Raw genomic sequence first — 20,757 nt, forward strand, 5'->3', positions numbered from 1 at the left:
ATGTAAAATACAAAGATTGAGACATTCACAGTCTCCTTCATAAAGTTGTCTTTTCTTATGGGGCTCGCGACATGTATTAATTGTATACAATGGTAAAACAATTGATCGTAATTTATTTTTGTTTGTTCTGTAATATTAGTGCACTAAACGTCATGATGAAAGATCAATACGCAAATTACGTGGTACAGAAGATGATCGACGTAGCTGAACCTGCGCAACGTAAAATTTTGATGCACAAGATTCGCCCACATTTAGGAAGTCTCCGCAAGTATACGTATGGCAAACATATAATCGTTAAATTAGAGAAATTCTTCATGAAGACGGCAACCGCGATTGGTGTATCGACACCAGCTGGTGCCTCTAATAATGGTGGAGATCTTGGACCTATAGGACCTCCAGCATCTTCTGCTGGTACTGTTTCCACACCGGCGCAACAACCCACGCAGGTTTTATAAGCGCACGATATTCAAAACTCTCTTCTCCCGCCTCCCAAAAATCATCAACACCACCACCACCAAATAAGCTGAAATTTTCACATGCCCCGACACCATAATTTACCGTAACATCGACTAGGACTCGTTCTTCTACATCATCCGTTTTACTACGTCATCGTATTTTACGCATTTCGAGAGTTTCGTTATGATTATATTTTTCTTTAAGTATAAGAAAGAAAGTAAGAAAAAAAGAAAGAAAGAAAGATAGAAAATGATGAAAACATGTAATACCTAGAATTTAGCATGTTCGCGAGTTTATAGTATCTAAAAGATAAAAAGAGAGAGAGGGAGAAAGAAAGAAAAATGATTGTTTATAATTTCTTGCAGCATTATTGAATATTCGTTGTTTGTACAGATTTTTCTCGAACAACTTTATTGATATAAACAAGAATCGTGACACGATATACATACATATATATACATATATACGTATATATATATATATATATTTTTTTCCTTTTTTTCTTCGTTTTTTTCTTCATTAAAAATAAGTGTTCTTCGAATGGAAAAGTAAGATAAATAGATATAAAGAAAAAAAAGAAGGAACACGCAGATTCTTAGATTTGGTGGTTAAAAAGAAAGAAAATAAGTGTAAGAACGAAAGAAAGAAATATGGTGTTAGTAGTGCATTTTTTCTATCGTTACATTATTACAAAGAAAAGAAAATGAGAATGATAGGTATATTCGTCGAAAGTTTGATGTGTATTCATTGAATTATTATATTCAAATATCGTCAAGAGTTTAGCATTATATTATGACGTTAGTCAATGAGTTTTCGTGTGTGAGAAGAAGCAGACGATAAAGTTATGAAGCATGTCGTATATATTTACATAATTATGTATATGTATATATACATATACACAAGTAACATCATGATTAGTAATGAGATTTAAAGGAAATTGTGGCGGCTAAGAGATTAATAATATGAATAATGTATTAACATATTATAAAATGTGTAAAGATCCAACGGTATGAAACGATTAAATAATCTCACATTATAATAATATGATTAAAGATCGAGAAAGCGTGTTTACGACAGATTTTTGTAGATGAGTTTTAAGCAACTCTGCTAAATAATATGCGTCTTTAGAGCTAAAAAAAAAAAAAAGAAAACGATAGAGTTGAAGAGAGAGAGAGAGAGAGAAGGAGAAAGGAAAAGTATAAGATAGGACAGATATGAGGTAGAGAGATAAACTTCGACGATGAATACAAAAAAAAAAGACCTGAGAGATATAGAAACGATCATTTGAATATTCGCGCCAATTTGTTAGATCGATATTAAAAAAAAAAGTGCGCTTATACAAGAAAGAGAGAAGGTGAGAGAGAGAGAGAGAGAAGGTGAGAGAGAGAGAGAGAAGGTGAGAGAGAGAGAGAGAGAGAAGGTGAGAGAGAGAGAGAGAGAAGGTGAGAGAGAGAGAGAGAGAGAAGGTGAGAGAGAGAGAGAGAGAGAGAGAACGATTCGAAGCTAGTAGTAGTAGTTGTGTGTGTCGATGGGCTATGGGTATGGGAAAAAAACTCGGTATCGATAATAACTAAAAGGGTAAGAAAAAAAGAAGGAAGGAAAGAAAGAAAGGAAAAAAAAATAAAAAAAAGAGAAGCAAAATGAAAGAAGGAGGGAAAAGAAAAAAAGTTAGAACAAACGCGAACCAGGTATTAAAAAAAAAAAAGAAAAAAAATACTAATAGAACGTTTTTAGGAGTCAGCTAGCATAGTTCGTTAGTGTGCTGTATGCATTTATATCCGTATTGCACGCGATAGAGAAAGAGAGAGAGAAAGAGAAAGAAATATAAAGATAAAAAGAGAGAGAGAGAGAGAGAGAAAGAGAAAGAAGGTGAGCGCGCGCGCGCGCGAACACTTTAAAAGCAATGCTCGCGTTAAATATACATATGCAGCGTAATTAATCTTCTTTAATAACTGTCGTCGCGAGCATAATACGTGAATTAAACAGCCAATCAACCAACAACAATAACAACATCATATAAACAAAAATAATAAGTATATAAATATAAAGTATAAAAAAAGTTAATAAAATACAAACTTTCAACAAAGTTTGTATTTTGAAACTAATGGTAGTCTGAACACACGGTTTTGTTTTCCTCTTTTATTTTGATATTTTCTTTGATTTTGTTTCTACTTCCTTTTCTTTTTCTGTTTTTTCTTTTCTTTTCTTTTCTTTTCTTTTCTTTTCTTTTCTTTTCTTTTCTTTTCTTTTCTTTTCTTTTCTTTTTCTTTTCTTTTCTTTTCTTTTCTTTTCTTTTCTTTTCTTTTCTTTTCTTTTCTTTTCTTTTCTTTTCTTTTCTTTTCTTTTCTTTTCTTTTTTTTTTCTTTTCTTTTCTTTTCTTTTCTCTTTTATTGTTTCCGTTTCGCGATAGAGAAATATATATTTTATTCGATGATCAATCAATCACATCACAGCTCACGAATTTTCGAATCAAATCGTCTATGTATAATGTAAAAAAGGGGATAGTAAGATTTTTTAAAAGAATTAAGTGAGAAAAATAGAGTTAGAGATAAAGAAAGAATAGAGTTTAGAGGAGATATAATACAGGTATATCCTTTATATCTAATTGTAAGAATATAGTTGTTACGTTTGACAATTATAGAATTGAAGTTAAGGCACAAAATTAATTTCGATGGGAATGAATGATTAATTATGATTAAAGTCAGCCAAAAAATTGACATTTGAACTTGACTGTTAAATGATGATCTGATCTGCTGCCCCCTGACTGCTTCGAACATTCGTATTAAAAAAAAAAAAATAAAAAAAAATAAAAAAAAGAAAGAAACAAAAAAAAGTAAAAAAAAAAATGTTTTTATACAAAAAAGTAATACCACAAAATTATTATTAAAAAAACGAACAAAACTTTTTCAATCGCTCGTTTTAATCATCGTGACAAATTTCGAAAGGCGAACGGAAAGATACAATTATATAAGTGTTATTATTATTATTGCTATTATTATTATTATCTAATTTTGCATCTTTTTCTTCTTTTTTCCTTCTCTTTTTTCGTTATTTTTTTTCGATACTTTTCCACTTCTACTATATAGATATATATATATGCATATGCATACATACATGTATATATATATATTTTTTTTTTCTTCCTTTGTATTTTTTTTATTTTAAAATACGATTATTAATAAGTTTTTCCTCTCTCTTTTTAAACACGTGTGTGTGATTTACTTAGAAAAGAGAAACAGAGGCAAATAATAAGGAGAAAATCAATCCAACTAATGTGTCGACACTATATATAAACACACACATTTATATATATATATATATAAAATGTATTTTCTCCTTCTTTTTTTTCGTTTTACATATTCGTTGCCCTAAGATTAGTAGTAGAAAACGGGCGCCATTGTTTATTTTTTCTTTTCTTAATGATATATATATATATATACTTTTCTTTTTTTATTCTATCTCACATCCACATCAACGCTCCTTTCTCCCCAATTCCATTTTTATCCTCCTTCAAAAATTCCTCTACCGTCGAACCTTCCCCCTACCCCCATTTTTCCCTCGAATTTTGTAAATTGTGATATAATAAACAAATGTGTATAGATACGACGTTACATGCTGATAAACGCGAGAGTACGCGTAAATTTAAAGGAAAAAAAAGAAAGAAAAAAGAAAAACAAAACAAACAAAAACGGATATTTTGTTTCACACGGGAATTCCCTGCTCCCCCTTTTTTAACGGACTCTGTGAATATATATATTGTGTATTATAATAATTACTAATTATATTAAATTTAAATATGGTTTACGTTCTAATATGCTGCTGCTGCTGCTGTTGCCCCTTCTCCTCCTTATATCCTTCTCCTTGTGGTCCATTTTTTTTTCATATATATCCAAACTTATATTATAGAAATTACCTAATCCCCCCCTTCCCAATTTTTCCTTCACCTTCTATCTCAAATTGTAAAATACAAATATTTTTGACAAAAGACTAAGTGCTAGGAAAAAGAAAAGAAAATTTCTCTTTTCTTCACCTCTTATTCCTACAATCAGTCCCACCCCCATCTCCCTCCTTTAAACCCACCCTTATTTCTCTTCTCATCCCACTTTATCCGTCCTTTCCTATTTTGTTCGATAATTGCAGCGTTTAACGGTAATATCTTTGAACGTTAACTGAAAACTTATTGTACATTGTATAAACGAATATAACCGCGTTCATTAGAAAAAAAAAACAAACAAATAAGCAAGAAGGTCAAGCAACAAGCTAAAATAGCAATCGCAAACAAAATGATGAAAAAAAGAAAGGTCAGAAAAAGTAAATGTGCACAGAATTAAAGATATATATATACAAAAAAGAAAAGAAGAAGGTGTATTGTATGATAGGATTATTTTTGCGCCATCCCATGCTTCACCCTCCATTCCTCACACTCTTATTTTTTTCTCATTCCCCCCTCCCTATCTGACATCAACCACTACTCTTTATTATTCTCCATGAAGTATAAACCGGCGCATTGATTATATATTATACATTTTTGTTCTTTGTATTATATTATTAATATTGACTATAATATTATGTATGAAGTATAAAAGAAAAACAACGACGTTTGGAAATACGAGTCTGCCTCTCTCAGCTATTTTCAATACGCGTTCACTATTATAAAAAAACCCTATAATACATTCGAGATTTTATAATAGAAAATAATAATGATGATATATAATAATAATGATAATGATTATGATTATGATGACGAGATGGTAAATAGTAATGATTATGATGATGTTGCTTATAATTATAACATTGATAATGAAATATTAATATTAATGCGATATTAATATTAAAAAATTATTAATATTAATATTAATATTAATATTATTACTATTACTAATAATAACTATAAATGTGTATGAAGAAAAAAAAGAATTTCTTAAAATAATTCTTCTACTTAGTCTTCTTTGTGTTTGTGTTTGTGTTTTTATTTTCTTATCTTATCTCTCTTATATTATATTACATTATCTTATTCTTATATTTTCTTTATTATTATTTTTTGCTATATTAATTCTACTTTTTGGCTATAATTAATTGGCGTTTAATTCTAACTTTCGTTTAAGGTTTCTTTTCTTTTTTGCTTTTTTATTTTTAATTGTAATTTTCATTTTAATTTTTCTTTTCTTTTCTTTTTACACTTTAAAAGAGACAAATAGAGAAAAACAAGAAAATACTTGAAAATTCAATCATACACAATGTAGATTATACAAATTGTAAGTAATCTAATAAAATGACGATGATCTTTTCATTGTATCTAATGAGACAATTTATAGAAATATAAATGTGAATAATATTTTGATTTTTTTCTGGTTTTTTTTTTCAAATTCTAATTGTATGTGGTTTTTAATGTCATGTTCTTGAGGAGGGAAAGGAAAAATAATTTGTTTTTCGTTGCGAAACGAATTTGTGAAAAATCAGAAAAAAAATATTTCAAGATGATACTTAAGATCATCAAATACACTTGCTCTTTTTTTTTCTTTTTAATTTCCTTGAAAAATATGTAAGACAATTAGAGTTACAAATAAATACAAACAAATAAAATCAAATAATTGAAAGGATAACGATCGAGTTTTGTATTTAAATCGACGATGTTGGCAACATTGATTCGTATAATGTACATATAAATATATTCCATTAAACGTAGGCGTGATATTTTTCATTAACAAATGACTGAAAGCAGCTTTGCAAGTATGCGATATAAATAATATTGTATAAAAAAAAACGGTAAATATAATTAAATACAAGTCTAACTGGTGGTAACGATAATGACGAAGGTAAAGAAAAATGTTGGAAAAATATCGCAGCTTTCTTTGTAAAATATTGTAAATAACGCGATTTATTAACGAAAAATTGACAAATTCTCTTAAATAATCCATCTTAATCAACCCCCTCCCCTACTCTTCCCTATTCCCTTTTCCTAAGTCTTTATCTTTTCCCAATCATTATCCATCTCTTCCCTCCTTCAGATAGGAGTCGAGATTAAATAATTCTAATGTATGCACGCATCGTCGCGATCGTCAGTTATTTGAAAGAAAAAGAAAAGAAATAAAAAAAACTGAAATTACTGGATCAAAAAATTTCAATTTTACCGAGAAAACAAAATGACGATAAAGCCACATACGATTTTTATAATTATGTTTGTTTAACATATATATATGGAAATTGGCATATATATGTGTATAATATATACTATAATTATATATTTATATATATACTTATATATATATTATTATGTGTTTATCTATTACAAAAATGTAAAAGAAAAAATAATGGTTGATTTTTGAAAGTCGCTGAGAAGAGGAAGTGACCGAATTCCGCGGTTAAGCAAAAAAAGAAAAAAAAGTTAAAACAATATTACAATTCGTAACTAATATATTTTTTTTGCCATAAAAAAATAACCAAAATGAAAAATTTAAATAACACTCCGACAAAAAAAACAAAAATAATAATTATTATGATGATGATATACAAGAAATTATTAAAAAAACAGCCGGTCAAACAACAAGAACATTCCAACTGCCACATGTACGCCTACACCCACCCAACAGCAACCCTCCACTACTACCCCTCTTTTTATCGAATCGACAGGAGAGACTCTTCTTGCCGTTTGAAAGAAAGAAAGAAAGAAGGAAAGAAACACACAAAATGAAATTAAAAAAAAAAAGAAACGAAAATGCATTAGGAAGGAAGGGTGATGAACATTATATAAATAATAATAATAATGATACGTATAAAAAAAAAACCAGAAACTGCGTGGGAATAGGGAAAACAAAACAAACAAAAAAAAAGTAAATTTGTAATAATATTTTATGGAATGGCGATAAAGTTCCTTCGTCTATGTAAATCGCGCGCTTCATCTGTAAATTATAAAAACGAATATTAATACACGCCTCTCATCTGTAATAGAAACCCATCGATCACCTGTCGCGAACTGCTAAAATGCAGAAAGCAGCAGAAATATAAATTATAAGCGAAAGGAATAGTTGTTTACGAGAGAAAACGAAAAAGGATAACAAATAATATTAATTAACGCAACATATAACAAAACAAAAGAAAATCCATGGGAAAGTTGAATTATACTAAATCTCTCATGTCTTATCAACTATAAACGTTCTCGTATATAATTATCATTATTATATTATTGATTCATTATTATTAGTTATTATTATTATTATTATTATTATTATTATTATTATTATTATTATTATTATTATTATTATTATTATTATTATTATTATTATTATTATTATTATTATTATTATTATTATTATTATTATTATTATTATTATTATTATTATTATTATTATTATTATTATTATTATTATTATTATATTACAATTACTCTTATTATTACTATTTTTATTATTATTATTATTATTATTATTATTATTATTATTATTAATATCGTTTGATTAACGTTCCAATTGTTCTCACATTGATTATCCATTATCGCTCTTACTAATTGCTAGATTATTACGAGACACGAACACGCGTATATATGTATATATATATACAAATATACAACCAAACATTTAAAAACTGCAACATATATACATACACACGAACCATCTTTATATATATAATATATATATTTATATATATACATATAAGCACGTAAGAAGGAAAAAATAAGAAATTTCACACCACATACAAAACAACGTTATACATATGATATAGAAATATTGTGTAGTTATATATATATAATTTCTGTCATCTCTATTTGGCTATCACAAAACCTATCGCATCACTTTTACCCCCACCCTTTCTCGAACTCTTCCTATCACGTGTAAGCCCCCTCCCCACCCCCTCTATTCCCATTCCTTTATTGTACGCGATTGGTCAACTTTTTTCATATAACTTTAGTCTGAATGTTTAATGATAGGTTTAAACCTAATTGATAATTATATATTGTTCTTATTATATATTATATCTACTTAAGCTTCTAAGAAGGATAGTTCTTAAATCCAAACAATTTTTTGATTATAAATAGTGTAAATTTTTTATATAGCGTGAAAAATGGTAAATATTATTGGTGGCACCGAGAAAAACACACTAAACTATACCATACACATACATATACACATATACACATGACGACAAACACGCGAAAACATAAAGCGCGCGCTTGCCCAATTGAGAATTGAAAACATACGAAACAAAAAGAAAAAAAATTAATATGCTACGAGCGATCCATGTATAAAAAAATTTACCAACAACACAACAACAAAAAAGGAAAAGAAAAAACATTACTTGGAGAATGAAAAAAAGAAAATAACCAAAATTGAAATATGAAATTAAAAACCACATTATTTTCAATTGTTTTTCTTCTTTTTCTTCTTTTTTATTGTATTGTATGTATGTATGTATGTATGTATGTATGTATGTATGTATGTATTATTATTATTATTATTATTATCATTATCATTATCATTATTAATGTATTATTAGTATTATTAGTATTATTATTTTCTTAACACATCGTCTTATTTTTCTTCGTCGTCATCGTCGTCGTCAGCATCGTCATTGTCATCGTCGTTGCCGCCGTCGTCAGCGTCGTCGTCGTTGTCGTCATTTTTGTCCTTATCATTGTGTGTGTGTTCTGTATTTTTTTTTCCTTTTTGTTTTTTATTTCTTTTTTTTTTTATAATATCATTTCGCGTTTATTTCTTCTTCTTCCGTAAAATTAATTTTTTTCCTTTAATTTTCGATTTTTTTCGGGTTAATTTTTTTAAATATAAATAAAAGAATTATTAGTTCTCCCCCCCCCGCCCTCCTTAATAATTAGCATCGTAAGACGAATAGCCCAAAATTTTTCTTTTAATACTTCTTTCGTTATTTTAAAATTTTTCCTTCGTTGTTAACGCTCAAGGAAAGAAAAAAAATGTTAATGGTGACAGGATGAAAGGGAGGGAGTTGGTGGCAGTGTTGCGACAAAAACAAAAACCATAAAGTAGAACTAAAAGTAATTGAAACGTGGTTGTGTTGTGTCAAGCTTCGATCCTCTCCCCACCCCACCCCATAGAAAAGGAAAAAACGATGTTTATTAGATTAATTGCAATAAATTAATTTCACGGGATGAGAAATAAGTTACAAAGGTTTATATTATTTTTGCGTGTTTAGCTTGCATAGGGTAATTTGTACTACGGTTGCATGATTTAAGTGAGGTAAAAATTATTATCGCGTTTGAGGGAAGAAAAAAGCAAAAAAAGAAAGAGATAACACGACTGTCTTTGAATTTTTATTATTAACTTGTTCCCATTGCTTTTACTTTTTATGATTCTCTCTATTTTTATATATTTTTTTTTTCTTTTAAATAAAAAACTAAATCAAAAAACGAAACGCGTTTCGATTGATTCTTTAAATATATAAATATATATATATATAAAGAATGAAAGAAATATAAAACGCAGAGTCCATGTCGTGAAATCGAATTTTTTTCCCTTAAATAAAAAAAAAAAAAGAAGAAAAAAAAAGTAAGGAAGAAATTAGAAAAGTTAATCAACGCGCTCGGATAGAAATAAAAAATAATAATTTACCCTCTTTCTCTCTCCTTCCCTTTTGAAAGAAACCAAAACAGAAGAAAAAAGAAAGGAAGAAAAAGAAATTGATTTAAGGCAAAATTCAAAAAGAAAAAAAGGAGTCTTGGTAAATTTGAAGAAAACAAAAATTAAAGAATAGAAAAAAAAATATGTTTCTTGGCAGGGCGTATAAACATTAAAGAAAGAAAAGAAAAAGAAACGAAAAAGAAAAAGAAAGAAAGGATTAAGTGACCCTATAAATATTGTATACCTAAAACTTACACAGACACTTTAATCCTATTGGTATATATGATATAATAAATAAAAGAAAAAACAAAAATTATATATATATACATACATAAATATATATATATATATATATATAAATATATATATATGTAATAAGTAATATTTAAATATTGTAAAACAATTGTATATGATTTTAATACTACACACTAATTGTATTATATATTATAATGAAAAATCTGCGACCTCCCACTTGTAGAACACTGAGCATCGCATGTATACTCGTTCGCTCACACGATTTACACGTACACACACACATATATACATATACACATATCCATGAATAAACATCATACATACATATATACATATACATATTACATGGACATTGTTCCACTTGCGTGCACAAATGCGAGACACCACCATATACGCACCCCAATATAGTGCGATAGAAGACGCTGCAGATCGATTAGGATGAACCAAATGATTAAGAACAGTTTTGTGAAATGTTAACAAAGAGATCGTAAAAAACATAATTAACACGTATTTGTATGTAATAACGCGAATTTGTACGCTTTCATCGCGTTTTCTAGCCTGCGCTCCTCGTGCTGCTTTGTACGCGAATATACACTACACATAACACATTACAAACATACGTACATGCATATACATATACATATACATATACATATACATATACATATACATATACATATACATATACATATACATATACATATACATATACATATACATATACATATACATATACATATACATATACATATACATATACATATACATATACATATACAGTACACGTACATAGGACATTACTGTTTCGTCAGGAGTACGTCAGAAAAATATAAAACACACACACACAATACACACAACATCATTACTTAACTACCCACCGTTTTCAACTGCCATGGCGCTGATTATGTGAAAAAGAAAAATCGTGAAATAATAAATAAATAAATAAATAAATAAAAATAAAAATAAGAAAGGAACGAAAGGCTGAAACTGATCCATCCCGTATCGGATCTTTTTCGTTCAATAGGCGAGAAAACGAATGAAAAAAATGATAACAAACAGAAATAAACAAGTAAATAAATAAAAAAAAAAAGAAGAAAAGAAAACGTAGATCAAGGCGGGAATGGTGCGCCCTGATATTAAAGACTGATGTACAGTTGCGCGCTATTCTCTTCATCGCTTAAATCATTATTCACGCACACTTACCCATACATACACATACATATACCACACTCATAGAAACATCATTATTCACATGCTTATTCTCATATATATTCACACATACACTAACCGATTCTATCCGTAAAACAAAAATATAGATTCGCAAGGATAAAATATGAAAATGAAAATGAAAATATCGAAATTCGAAATTAAGGTGGATTTTTCAAATTTCGCGCTTTTAATTTAAATCTATCAATCATTGAACCTTATCGAATGTTCCATGATTTTTTTACAGTTTTTTTTTTTTTAATTTGTTAATTGTCATCATAATTTCGTTTTATTTCTTCAAACGTTCGTATGAAATATTATAACCTTCGATAATTTTTTCTTTTTTACGAGTTAAATACTACCTTTCGTTATTTCTTGTGTGTTTGTTTCTTTTTTCCTTTTTCTTTTTTTTAAATATTTAAAAAGAAATAAAAATGGCTACCACCGATCAAAATTTCACATATTTTACGATTGACATCGGGTTCTTGATATTCGTCTGATATATGTATGTCATATATATATATGTGTGCGTAAAACACACTCGTTCCCCTTAACATCGTCGATTCTTACGCGCTAAATCATATTTAATAAAAATAAAATTTACAAAAAATAAATATATATACACACACACAGAGATATATATATATATATAATGAAATAAAAAATGTGATGGCAAAAATCGACATTTGTGAAAAAGATTTTCTTCGAAATTTACAATTGGATACGATTAATACATATATTACAATTAAATTCTTATAATTATATATATTATAATCGACAAATTGTCTACAACTTGTGTGCGTCGTAAGAATTGAATCAATGTTAATTAAATTAAAAATAAAAAATATAATCAAGAAACGCGGTAGTTTTGACGAGTAAAAAAAAAAATAGGAAAGAAAAATTAAAATTTAAAAGTAAAAGTAAACAGAACAAAAAATGGGAGAAATAAAATTAATTAATTATTAATCTAAACGCTACGCGAGATGATGATAATTAGATAAGTGGGACAGAAAAACAAGACAAAACGCATATATTATTATTTAATGGAAAGATACAACCGAACAAAAAAATTAACGAACAAATTAACAAAACAAACAAACAAAACAAAACAAACAACATACATACAATATACATACAAAAAGAAAACAAACAAAGAAAAGAAAATAAGAAGAATCTTATTATGTAACTTGTATATTAGTGTATAGAATGTAGAAAAAATCGAGATATGAAAAAAATAGCCATGAAAAAAAAATCATTTTCGACAATGTTTTTTACAAAACAGGCAGAAACAGTGCGAGTATAGTAGAGAGACATCACGCGTCGTTATACTATTTAACATTTATAAGTACCGACAAAAATAATAATTATTATAAAAAAACACACGCGTAATTAATCACAAGAACAAAAAGAGAGAGAGAGAAAGAGAGAGAGATTGATTGAGTGTATACTACGTATGTACGCTTTGCATGAGAGAGAGAGAGAGAGAGAGAGAGAGAGAGAGAGAGAAACATTTTCAACAAAACAAAACGAAAAAAAGAAAAAATAATATGAATGAATGAGTGTCGGATATGAAAGAATAATCGCACTATAATTTTTGGCACCAAGGACAATTCAAAGAAAATTTCTCATCTCGACAACCAAATTCCCCCCGCCCTTGTACAAAATGGTAATAAACTCGTCTTTGTCATTTTTTTTCTTTTTTTAGTTTTTTTTTTGTATTATACATTTGTTTATTCTTTGGGTTGTCCAATATTATTATTATTATTATTATTATTTCTTTTAACTAATCAGTAATTAATCGATTGATAATCATTTGACAAATATTAAGGATAATTTTGCCAATCGCGTCCCTGCGAAAAATGCTTGATTCATTTATTTTCTTTTATATTTGTATAATATTATTAAAATTAATAATAATTATTATTATTAATATTGTTGTGCATCGTCGATACAAAGAAGAAAGCAACTTTGTCGTCTGAAACGAATCATCCGCCATTTTTTTGTCCTCGATCGTGTTTGATTTATTTTCACATTTTTGCGTTTTCTTTTATCATCGAATACATTTTTATCTGTTAACTTAATAACGAGTTTCAGTTATTTGTAAATTCATTAACATTTTGCACGATAAGAAAGATAGAAAGAAAAAATATGAAAAAAAAGGATGAACTGGTAAATACGAAATTTCACGAAAGTTTTATTTAAAATAATTAAAAAAAAATTTGATTTTTATCGAGAATATTAAAAAAGAAAGATATAAATATTTAAAATTAAAAATTAGATTAATTTCAATTATTTATATTAAAATGAAAAGGTTGTAAACGACAAAAATTCAAATGAAAAGAAAAAAGTTATAATCATCAATGTGAGAGAAAGAAAGAGAAATAGAAAAAGAGAAATTATTATTTAATACAAAAGTAAAGACACACACGATTTATCGATTAAATTACCGAAGATCTCGTTTATCCTGGCATTGAAATCACTTGATCTATCTAAAATATCGCATATCTTACAATTAGTTTTATTTTTACAAATAATTACGTTTTTCTTTTTTTATCTTTTCTATTTTATTTTATTTTTCGTAAACGTGACAATATTAAACATACATACAAAAATATCACAATAATAATTTGTAATAAATCATTTAATTTATTGTTTTCTTATCTTCGTTTTACTTTAATATTCAATGAGAATTTAATCGAATAATTTTCAACGCATTCCAACATTTCTTTTCCTTCGAAAATAGAGGAAAATCATTATTTAAATTTTTCATTTTTCATATCTACATCGACACATATTCGTGTTCAATATAATTAAATATATTTTATTGTATAATTAACACAAACTCATAAATATCCTTTTTTTCATATCTTTCTTAGGTTTTGTGATGCAAACGAAAAAAAAGATAAAAAAATATTTCGTGTATCGTTTTGTTACCCCCCCTCTTCTCTCCCTTTTTCGGAATGGAATCATGCAATGACTATTTGTTTTGAGCACTTGAAGTAGCACTTTTTCAATTTATAAGTAGGCATACTCTCTCATACAATGTAATGACATTACATGCATACATACATAACACGCATACATACACACATATACGCGCGAATACACTTGATAGACACACAATACAGGAACAAACAAACACGCGACACACACTTAAGTGAAAAAAAAATGTATTAATGGTATTCTAAATGTATCATGTATATGATGGCTGTACAAATGTAACATTTTTTTCCATTATGTATGAAGATAATGAAAAATGAAAGAAAAAAAAATAATATAAACCGACAACAATAACAGTTTAATATACAACCAACAAAACAAAAGGAAAAAATTTGATGGTAAAAAAAAAGAAAATAAAGTGAGGAAGAAATTTCAAATGGAACAAGAAAAAGAAAGAAAGAAAGAACACGTGTGTGCAACGATCGATATGATAACGATCGATATTAGAAATCGGCGTTATTATCGATCCCATTAATTCACTCGCGTGAATGATTTATTGATAAGCTATTACTACTTTTAATTATTATGAAATACAATTTCTGTAATAACATTATGATATAAAACCATACATTGAATGGCACGTGTTTGTTATTTTAATTTTTTTTGTTTATTCCTTAACTACCTTTTAACCTTTTTGTTTTTGGCGACTCATATAAGGCTCGTACTCTGCGATTATACTTTTATACTTGCGATTATACTTGTTTATATGGAACAGTAGACGCATCAAAGTATGCCCTAACAAAAGGGTTTATTCATTTATATAATTTTGTTTTCCCCTGTGAAATTAATTTAGATGGTCACGAGTATAACAACCCACCACGAGGATTGAAGGTTCTAATTCTGGGTAAATATTTTATTTTAATTTGTGATATTTAATAATTAAACTATTTAACGGATAAAATATATATATTTTTTATTTTATTTATTTTATTAATAAAAAAGTGTTATTTTGTATGTCTCGTATAATTAAATAAAAAAATAAAATGACGCATTAGGATCTTGACAATGTACAGCAGGACGACTATGTCGGAATCATAGGACAATTATTACATAACATATTTTTATCTTTTATTTTTATTATCAATAATTTTTATGTTATTATCACTCATACTGTGTCGTTTATTTTGCTTAAGTAATAACAAAGAATCATGAAAGATTGAGAGAGAGAGAGATAGGATAGCAGAAATGATTATAATTTATTTGAAAATTTAAAATTTTCCTTTAAGTATTGATTATTATTTAACACCACTTGTATTCAAATGCGAAATAATAATATAATTTAATAATTAATAGTAAATGCGCGGTAATACGGGCCGGTTGTCAATTGAACGTTTCAAAAATTTATACAAATTTATTATTAGGATGCATAACAGTGTATTCAAAGACGTGATGCAAATAGGTTTAAAAAAAAAAAAAAAGAAATGGCAATTTCTCTTTTTCAATATCGTCGATAATTTTGTTTTTCTTCTCTTTATTTTATTTCATATTTTAATTGGTAATAACGATATTTTATATACATACATACTCGTGCATATATATACATATATACGCATACATAAACGCACGTTTACATTTCTATACTCTCATTCGCTTTCTTCTTTAGAACGTTCCCTGTCGGAGCGTCTTGATTTCTTCTTACGTCTACTCGGACTTCGTGATCGCGATTTGTGTCTACGAGATCGCGACCTTGAACGATGCCTATGCCTAATGAAAAAAGTAAAAAATAGATTGAAAATAATTTTGGATATATTCTTATGGATATGGATATATATATATAGAGAGAGAGAGAGAAAAAAAGTTTTGTAACGCAATATAATTGTGTTCTTTGAAAATACAATAACAACAACAATAACAATAACAACAATAGCAACAACAACAGTAATAATAATAACAATAATAGAAAAAACAATTTAATATCTCGCATTCATCGTCCTACCTCTCTTTATGTCGATACTGTGATCGTGATCTATCACGATCTCTTTCTTCGTCTCGTGCCACAGAGTCTCTTTCTCGATCACGATCTCTGATCATGGAATCTTTTTCTCTTTCACGATCACGTTCTCTTTCTTTATCCCTTTCTCTTTCCCTACCCATCGAGTCCATATCCCTTTCACGTTCCCTATCTCGGTCTCTGTCTCTCTCACGATCCCCTCGAATGTCCCGTTGATCTCTAGGTGGCAATAACGGTGGCATAGATATAGGTGGTACCATTGTGGGTATCGTTTTAGGGCCCATATCTTTGTCTTCTTCTCCTTCCGTCATTGGAATGGCTAAATTTGTTGGTTGCCAAGTCTATTTCGATTAAAATATTAATATAGTATTTTTGTTTGACTATTTTTATGTTGCTATTAAAAATATATCATTCCATTATAATATGATCTATATACTTACTGGGTCATTACCCCATTGACTATCCTGAGTAGGTTCATAACTTTGATAATATGGATCAGTTTCAGGCATGTAGAATGGAGCTGGCTCTCCGGAATATCCAGGAGGTGGCATATCGAAAGGTGGAGGTAATCCTGCTCCTGGTGGTGGTACGCTCATATCTGGAAAACCTGGTTTCCTTGAATATTCTCTCCTATCCGCTGTCATCACTTGTATCACATTTCCTTTAGGCGGTGATTTGTCAAGATTCCTTCTAGATGCTAAGCCAGAACTTCCTATGACATCTATCGTACCAGCCATTTTTCTTCCCGGAGGTGGACCTGCTCGTTTTGGTCCCATGATACCAGAATATTTACTATTATCGTTATTAATTGCTACTTGTGGTACTCGCATACTGCTTGGATTACTTCCACCTCCGCCAGCATTTAATATCAATCCTACTCCAGACTCGCTTCTCATTTTTTTCTGTCTTTCGCAATAAGCACGCCAAGTTTCTTCGTTGAATCCATAATTGAAATAATCTGTTATATCTGCACCAGGTTGTCTCCATGGTTTATCCTCCAATTGATCCAAATTAAATTCATGCGCTGGCATTCCATTGATAACACCGATAGTTTCAAATTCGTCTATACTAAATTTGCCAGATTGTTTATTCAATTTATCGGGTACACCTGATGCATTCGTAAGTAGGCCGCCTCTTTTAATATTTAAACTACCATATGCTGGTGTCGATTTGATGTCACCGATGACCACATGGACATCGTCATCAGAATCTGAATCACTCGCGGCTTCTCCGTCTTCTTTAATAGAAGCCTCTCTTGTATCATTTTTATTAGCATCAGAATCATTTTCATCTTGGATATTATTTACCGAATTCTCTTCTGTAAGTGAGCCTGCATTTTCTGACAGCTAAGCAAAAATGAAATAAATTCTAATATAAGTTAAATATACGAAATATGTTGTATCGATTATTTATATTAAAATTCATTAAAATAACGTTGTAAAATAAATGCCGGGAATAATAGGTTATAAACGACGCACCTCAGGTAATCTTTCTGAAACGTTATCATTTTTCTTCTCTTCCAAAATTTCTGATGCTTCCTGCGTATTAATAGATAACGAATCATTTTGTTGATTCTCAATTAAAACATTTGCCGGTGATAAATCTTTCACGTCCGCCGAATCTCCGTATAACCATTGATCCTCGTTTTCGTCCGCCATTTTTTCTCACTTTTCTTAAACAACAATGCTACTAGGTTATATATACTTATCCGGCTGAGACACTCTACCTTACCTACCGAATAATTACAAAATTTCATTGGAATTTTATATACAAATATTTACCTATGTCTAATTGTGTTTCTTTTTTTCAATAATAAATTATTAAATTGAAGTCTTTCAAGCGTACATTTTCGAGGTCGAAATTTTAAATTAACGTAAATTTAAAATTAAGAACATTAAGAAAAATGTAACTGTTCTTAAAAGAATTAGAAAGAAGGAGTATGGTTCGAATATAGATGGCAGGATAAGCCACGATTTGGTTTAATGCGCATGCGCACTGTAATATGATGAGTGTGAAAGGAGTGAGAAACAAACGCAGCAAGTGTCGCATATTCCAAATTTTTGTTATGATTTTCATATTAAAATTAATATTACATAGCAATTTCTACGTATATTAAGAATAAATATGAATATTACACGTATACATTTAGTGTTATGTATACACATCGTATGCAATTACAAAACGACAAAATAATGATCGTATTATTATTATTTAATTCTAACTGTGTTAACGCTTATAATACAATTTATTTTTTTGACGTATAAATTATTTTCTCGGAGAAACACCAGGGAGCACGTCGGTCGAAATTGCTTTAACGTATTCTGTTTATTGAAAAGTGTTCAAAGTTATGTCATAACATTTAGATTTAAGTCGTAATTAACAAATTGTGGTGTCTACTTGACATAACGATTAAACTTATTTCGTAAATTAATTTATTTTATTTTTTACAACGACACAATGCAAATAACTCGTTTCTACAAATTGGAATTGTTCTCATTGATCTTTCGAGGTTATGGAACTCAAAGGTTAGGATGTGTCAAGTAATATTTTTTCATTGAAATTAAAATTTAAATTTTATGTCTTTCTTTAAAGATGCCATAATTACTACGAGATATTGGAAGTTTCGCCAAATTGTTCGCAAAAAGAAATAAGAAGTGCCTTTATCGCATTATCGAAAAAAGTAAATGATTTTTTGTTTAGATTAAAAATAAAGTGACGTTGTAATATGTTTCAGGAAAAGAATGTTCGGTGTAACGAATATATTTAATAAAAAGTTGATATATATGGTTTTCTTTAGTTCCATCCTGACATTATGGGAGAAAAGGGACACGATAAGTTTGTAATACTGCAAGAAGCTTACAATATTCTCAGTAAGGAACACACCAGGAGGGAATACGACATGACTTTAAAATATAAAACTCGTTCATCATTTTCTTCGAACACTTATCGAAGTACAAAACATAATCCTTATCATGTATACAAATCGTAAGTCAATATATCCAAAATATTAATTCTTTTGTTGCTAGCAGCAACTCATATATAAATTGTACGATATACAACAAATCTTAAGATGACAAATGAATAATAAAATTAAAAGCGTAGATTATTTCTTTTTATATAATAGCATTTTGTAATTTTTACAAAACTTATTTACAATAATACTATACAAATTTTTTACCGGAATTGCTGATAGATCATATTAAGAAATGTCTGGACTCCAAAGAGTTAATATCGTTTTGATATGTATAGACAAAGTTTTATATTTGTTCGTTTAAATATTTTATTACCAGACGTAGAGAATGGGAAGAAAGAATGGCAAGAGGACAATGGGAACCATATGACAGAAATATTAATCGCAAAGGACAAAAATCAATAAATTATCAATTGCTAATGTACGCTGCATTTGGAGTTATATGTGTAATTTGTCAATTGTTAATGGTGAATCAAGGAACAACGAGAATCAATTTAATTCGAACGAAATATCAACGTGATTTTAAGGAAAGGCAGGAAAATGATGAAAGACTTAGGAGGGAAAAAATGAATTTCAAGAAGAAAAATACGAGGTTGACCGAAGAAGAGCAAAGTAAAACAGAATTTAATGACAAATAAGATACTTTCGTCAAGATTATTATGAAATTTGAAACGTATATTTTGATTGTTTTTATTCATTTCACGTTATTGAGTAGTCATTCAGATAATCTATTTGTTTTATTTATCAAATGGAAGAAATTTTTAAAAATTGACCTGTGCAAGGCCTGATGTTTTACAGATATCTTTGCAAACAAATTTTTGAAATCATTTTACGATCAATTATATCTAATTCGTTTTGCTTTATTTACTTGTTTTTATAATTTAATAAATTTTATATATTTGTATATACGATTAAATAATATCCATTTGTAAAAGTAATATTTCTTCAGATGAAAAGTAAAAAGAATACTTTAGTAAGAATTATTGCAAAAGTCGATCGTACAAATACTCTGGTACGGTTTAGATTCAGTATTGCTTAATGTCTGATATCAATCTAACAAAAATTATTGTAAAAAATATCTGATATTTGTAGTGAATATATATATATATATTTATAGAAAGTTTCATAAATACATAAAAGTGTTTATGAACTAATTAGTTTTTAATTGTATATTTTTACACGTAATCAAGAGAAAAAAAAGTATGTAAATACCTTTATTATAATAATTTATATTTTTTCTTTAAATTATCATTTTGTTAAATAAATAATTTATATGTGTATATATATATATATATATACATATATATATGTATATAGTTAATAACAATTAC

At 28.3% G+C, this 20,757-nt stretch overlaps 3 protein-coding genes across 9 annotated transcripts in view; 2 read left to right on the top strand and 1 right to left on the bottom strand.

Moving 5' to 3' along the window:
- Nucleotides 1-15,084, top strand: part of pum (pumilio) — an 82,064-nt gene extending 66,980 nt beyond the window's left edge. For all 7 annotated transcript variants that reach the window (XM_015321291.2, XM_015321289.2, XM_089177764.1 and 4 more), the window contains one exon: nucleotides 140-15,084. In XM_015321291.2, coding sequence (XP_015176777.1) covers nucleotides 140-455 — 316 coding nt within the window. In that variant the 3' untranslated portion in view covers nucleotides 456-15,084. The remainder of the gene's footprint in view (nucleotides 1-139) is intronic.
- An 874-nt stretch (nucleotides 15,085-15,958) lies between these two features.
- Fip1 (Factor interacting with poly(A) polymerase 1) lies at nucleotides 15,959-18,131 on the bottom strand. The gene is made up of 4 exons (XM_015321451.2): nucleotides 17,934-18,131; nucleotides 16,896-17,801; nucleotides 16,441-16,796; nucleotides 15,959-16,208 (listed from the first exon to the last, which is right to left on the bottom strand). Exons 1-4 carry the CDS (start codon nucleotides 18,111-18,113, stop codon nucleotides 16,088-16,090), a joined length of 1,563 nt encoding a protein of 520 aa, XP_015176937.2. The 5' UTR covers nucleotides 18,114-18,131; the 3' UTR covers nucleotides 15,959-16,087.
- A 337-nt stretch (nucleotides 18,132-18,468) lies between these two features.
- LOC107066637 (uncharacterized) lies at nucleotides 18,469-20,674 on the top strand. The gene is made up of 4 exons (XM_015321450.2): nucleotides 18,469-18,980; nucleotides 19,048-19,135; nucleotides 19,253-19,440; nucleotides 19,746-20,674. The coding sequence occupies exons 1-4, from the start codon at nucleotides 18,913-18,915 to the stop codon at nucleotides 20,062-20,064; spliced, it is 663 nt and encodes a 220-aa protein (XP_015176936.1). The 5' UTR covers nucleotides 18,469-18,912; the 3' UTR covers nucleotides 20,065-20,674.
- Nucleotides 20,675-20,757: the final 83 nt, after the last annotated feature.

Source organism: Polistes dominula, unplaced genomic scaffold, assembly GCF_049000335.1.
Source record: "Polistes dominula isolate Pdom_NZ unplaced genomic scaffold, Pdom_raw_medaka contig_24, whole genome shotgun sequence".
NCBI lineage: Eukaryota > Metazoa > Arthropoda > Insecta > Hymenoptera > Vespidae > Polistes > Polistes dominula.

What these genes read in the sequence shown, in the direction of transcription:
- Fip1 (XM_015321451.2), bottom strand. Translation starts at nt 18,113, where the DNA reads ATGGCGGACGAAAACGAGGATCAATGGTTATACGGAGATTCGGCGGAC. An exon ending in GTCAATGGGGTAATGACCCA is followed by an intron (nt 16,797 to 16,895) that starts GTAAGTATATAG and finishes TAATCGAAATAG; the next exon opens with ACTTGGCAACCAACAAATTT. An exon ending in CAGTATCGACATAAAGAGAG is followed by an intron (nt 16,209 to 16,440) that starts GTAGGACGATGA and finishes TTTTTTCATTAG; the next exon opens with GCATAGGCATCGTTCAAGGT.
- LOC107066637 (XM_015321450.2), top strand. Translation starts at nt 18,913, where the DNA reads ATGCAAATAACTCGTTTCTACAAATTGGAATTGTTCTCATTGATCTTT. An exon ending in TTATCGCATTATCGAAAAAA is followed by an intron (nt 19,136 to 19,252) that starts GTAAATGATTTT and finishes GGTTTTCTTTAG; the next exon opens with TTCCATCCTGACATTATGGG. An exon ending in CCTTATCATGTATACAAATC is followed by an intron (nt 19,441 to 19,745) that starts GTAAGTCAATAT and finishes TTTTATTACCAG; the next exon opens with ACGTAGAGAATGGGAAGAAA.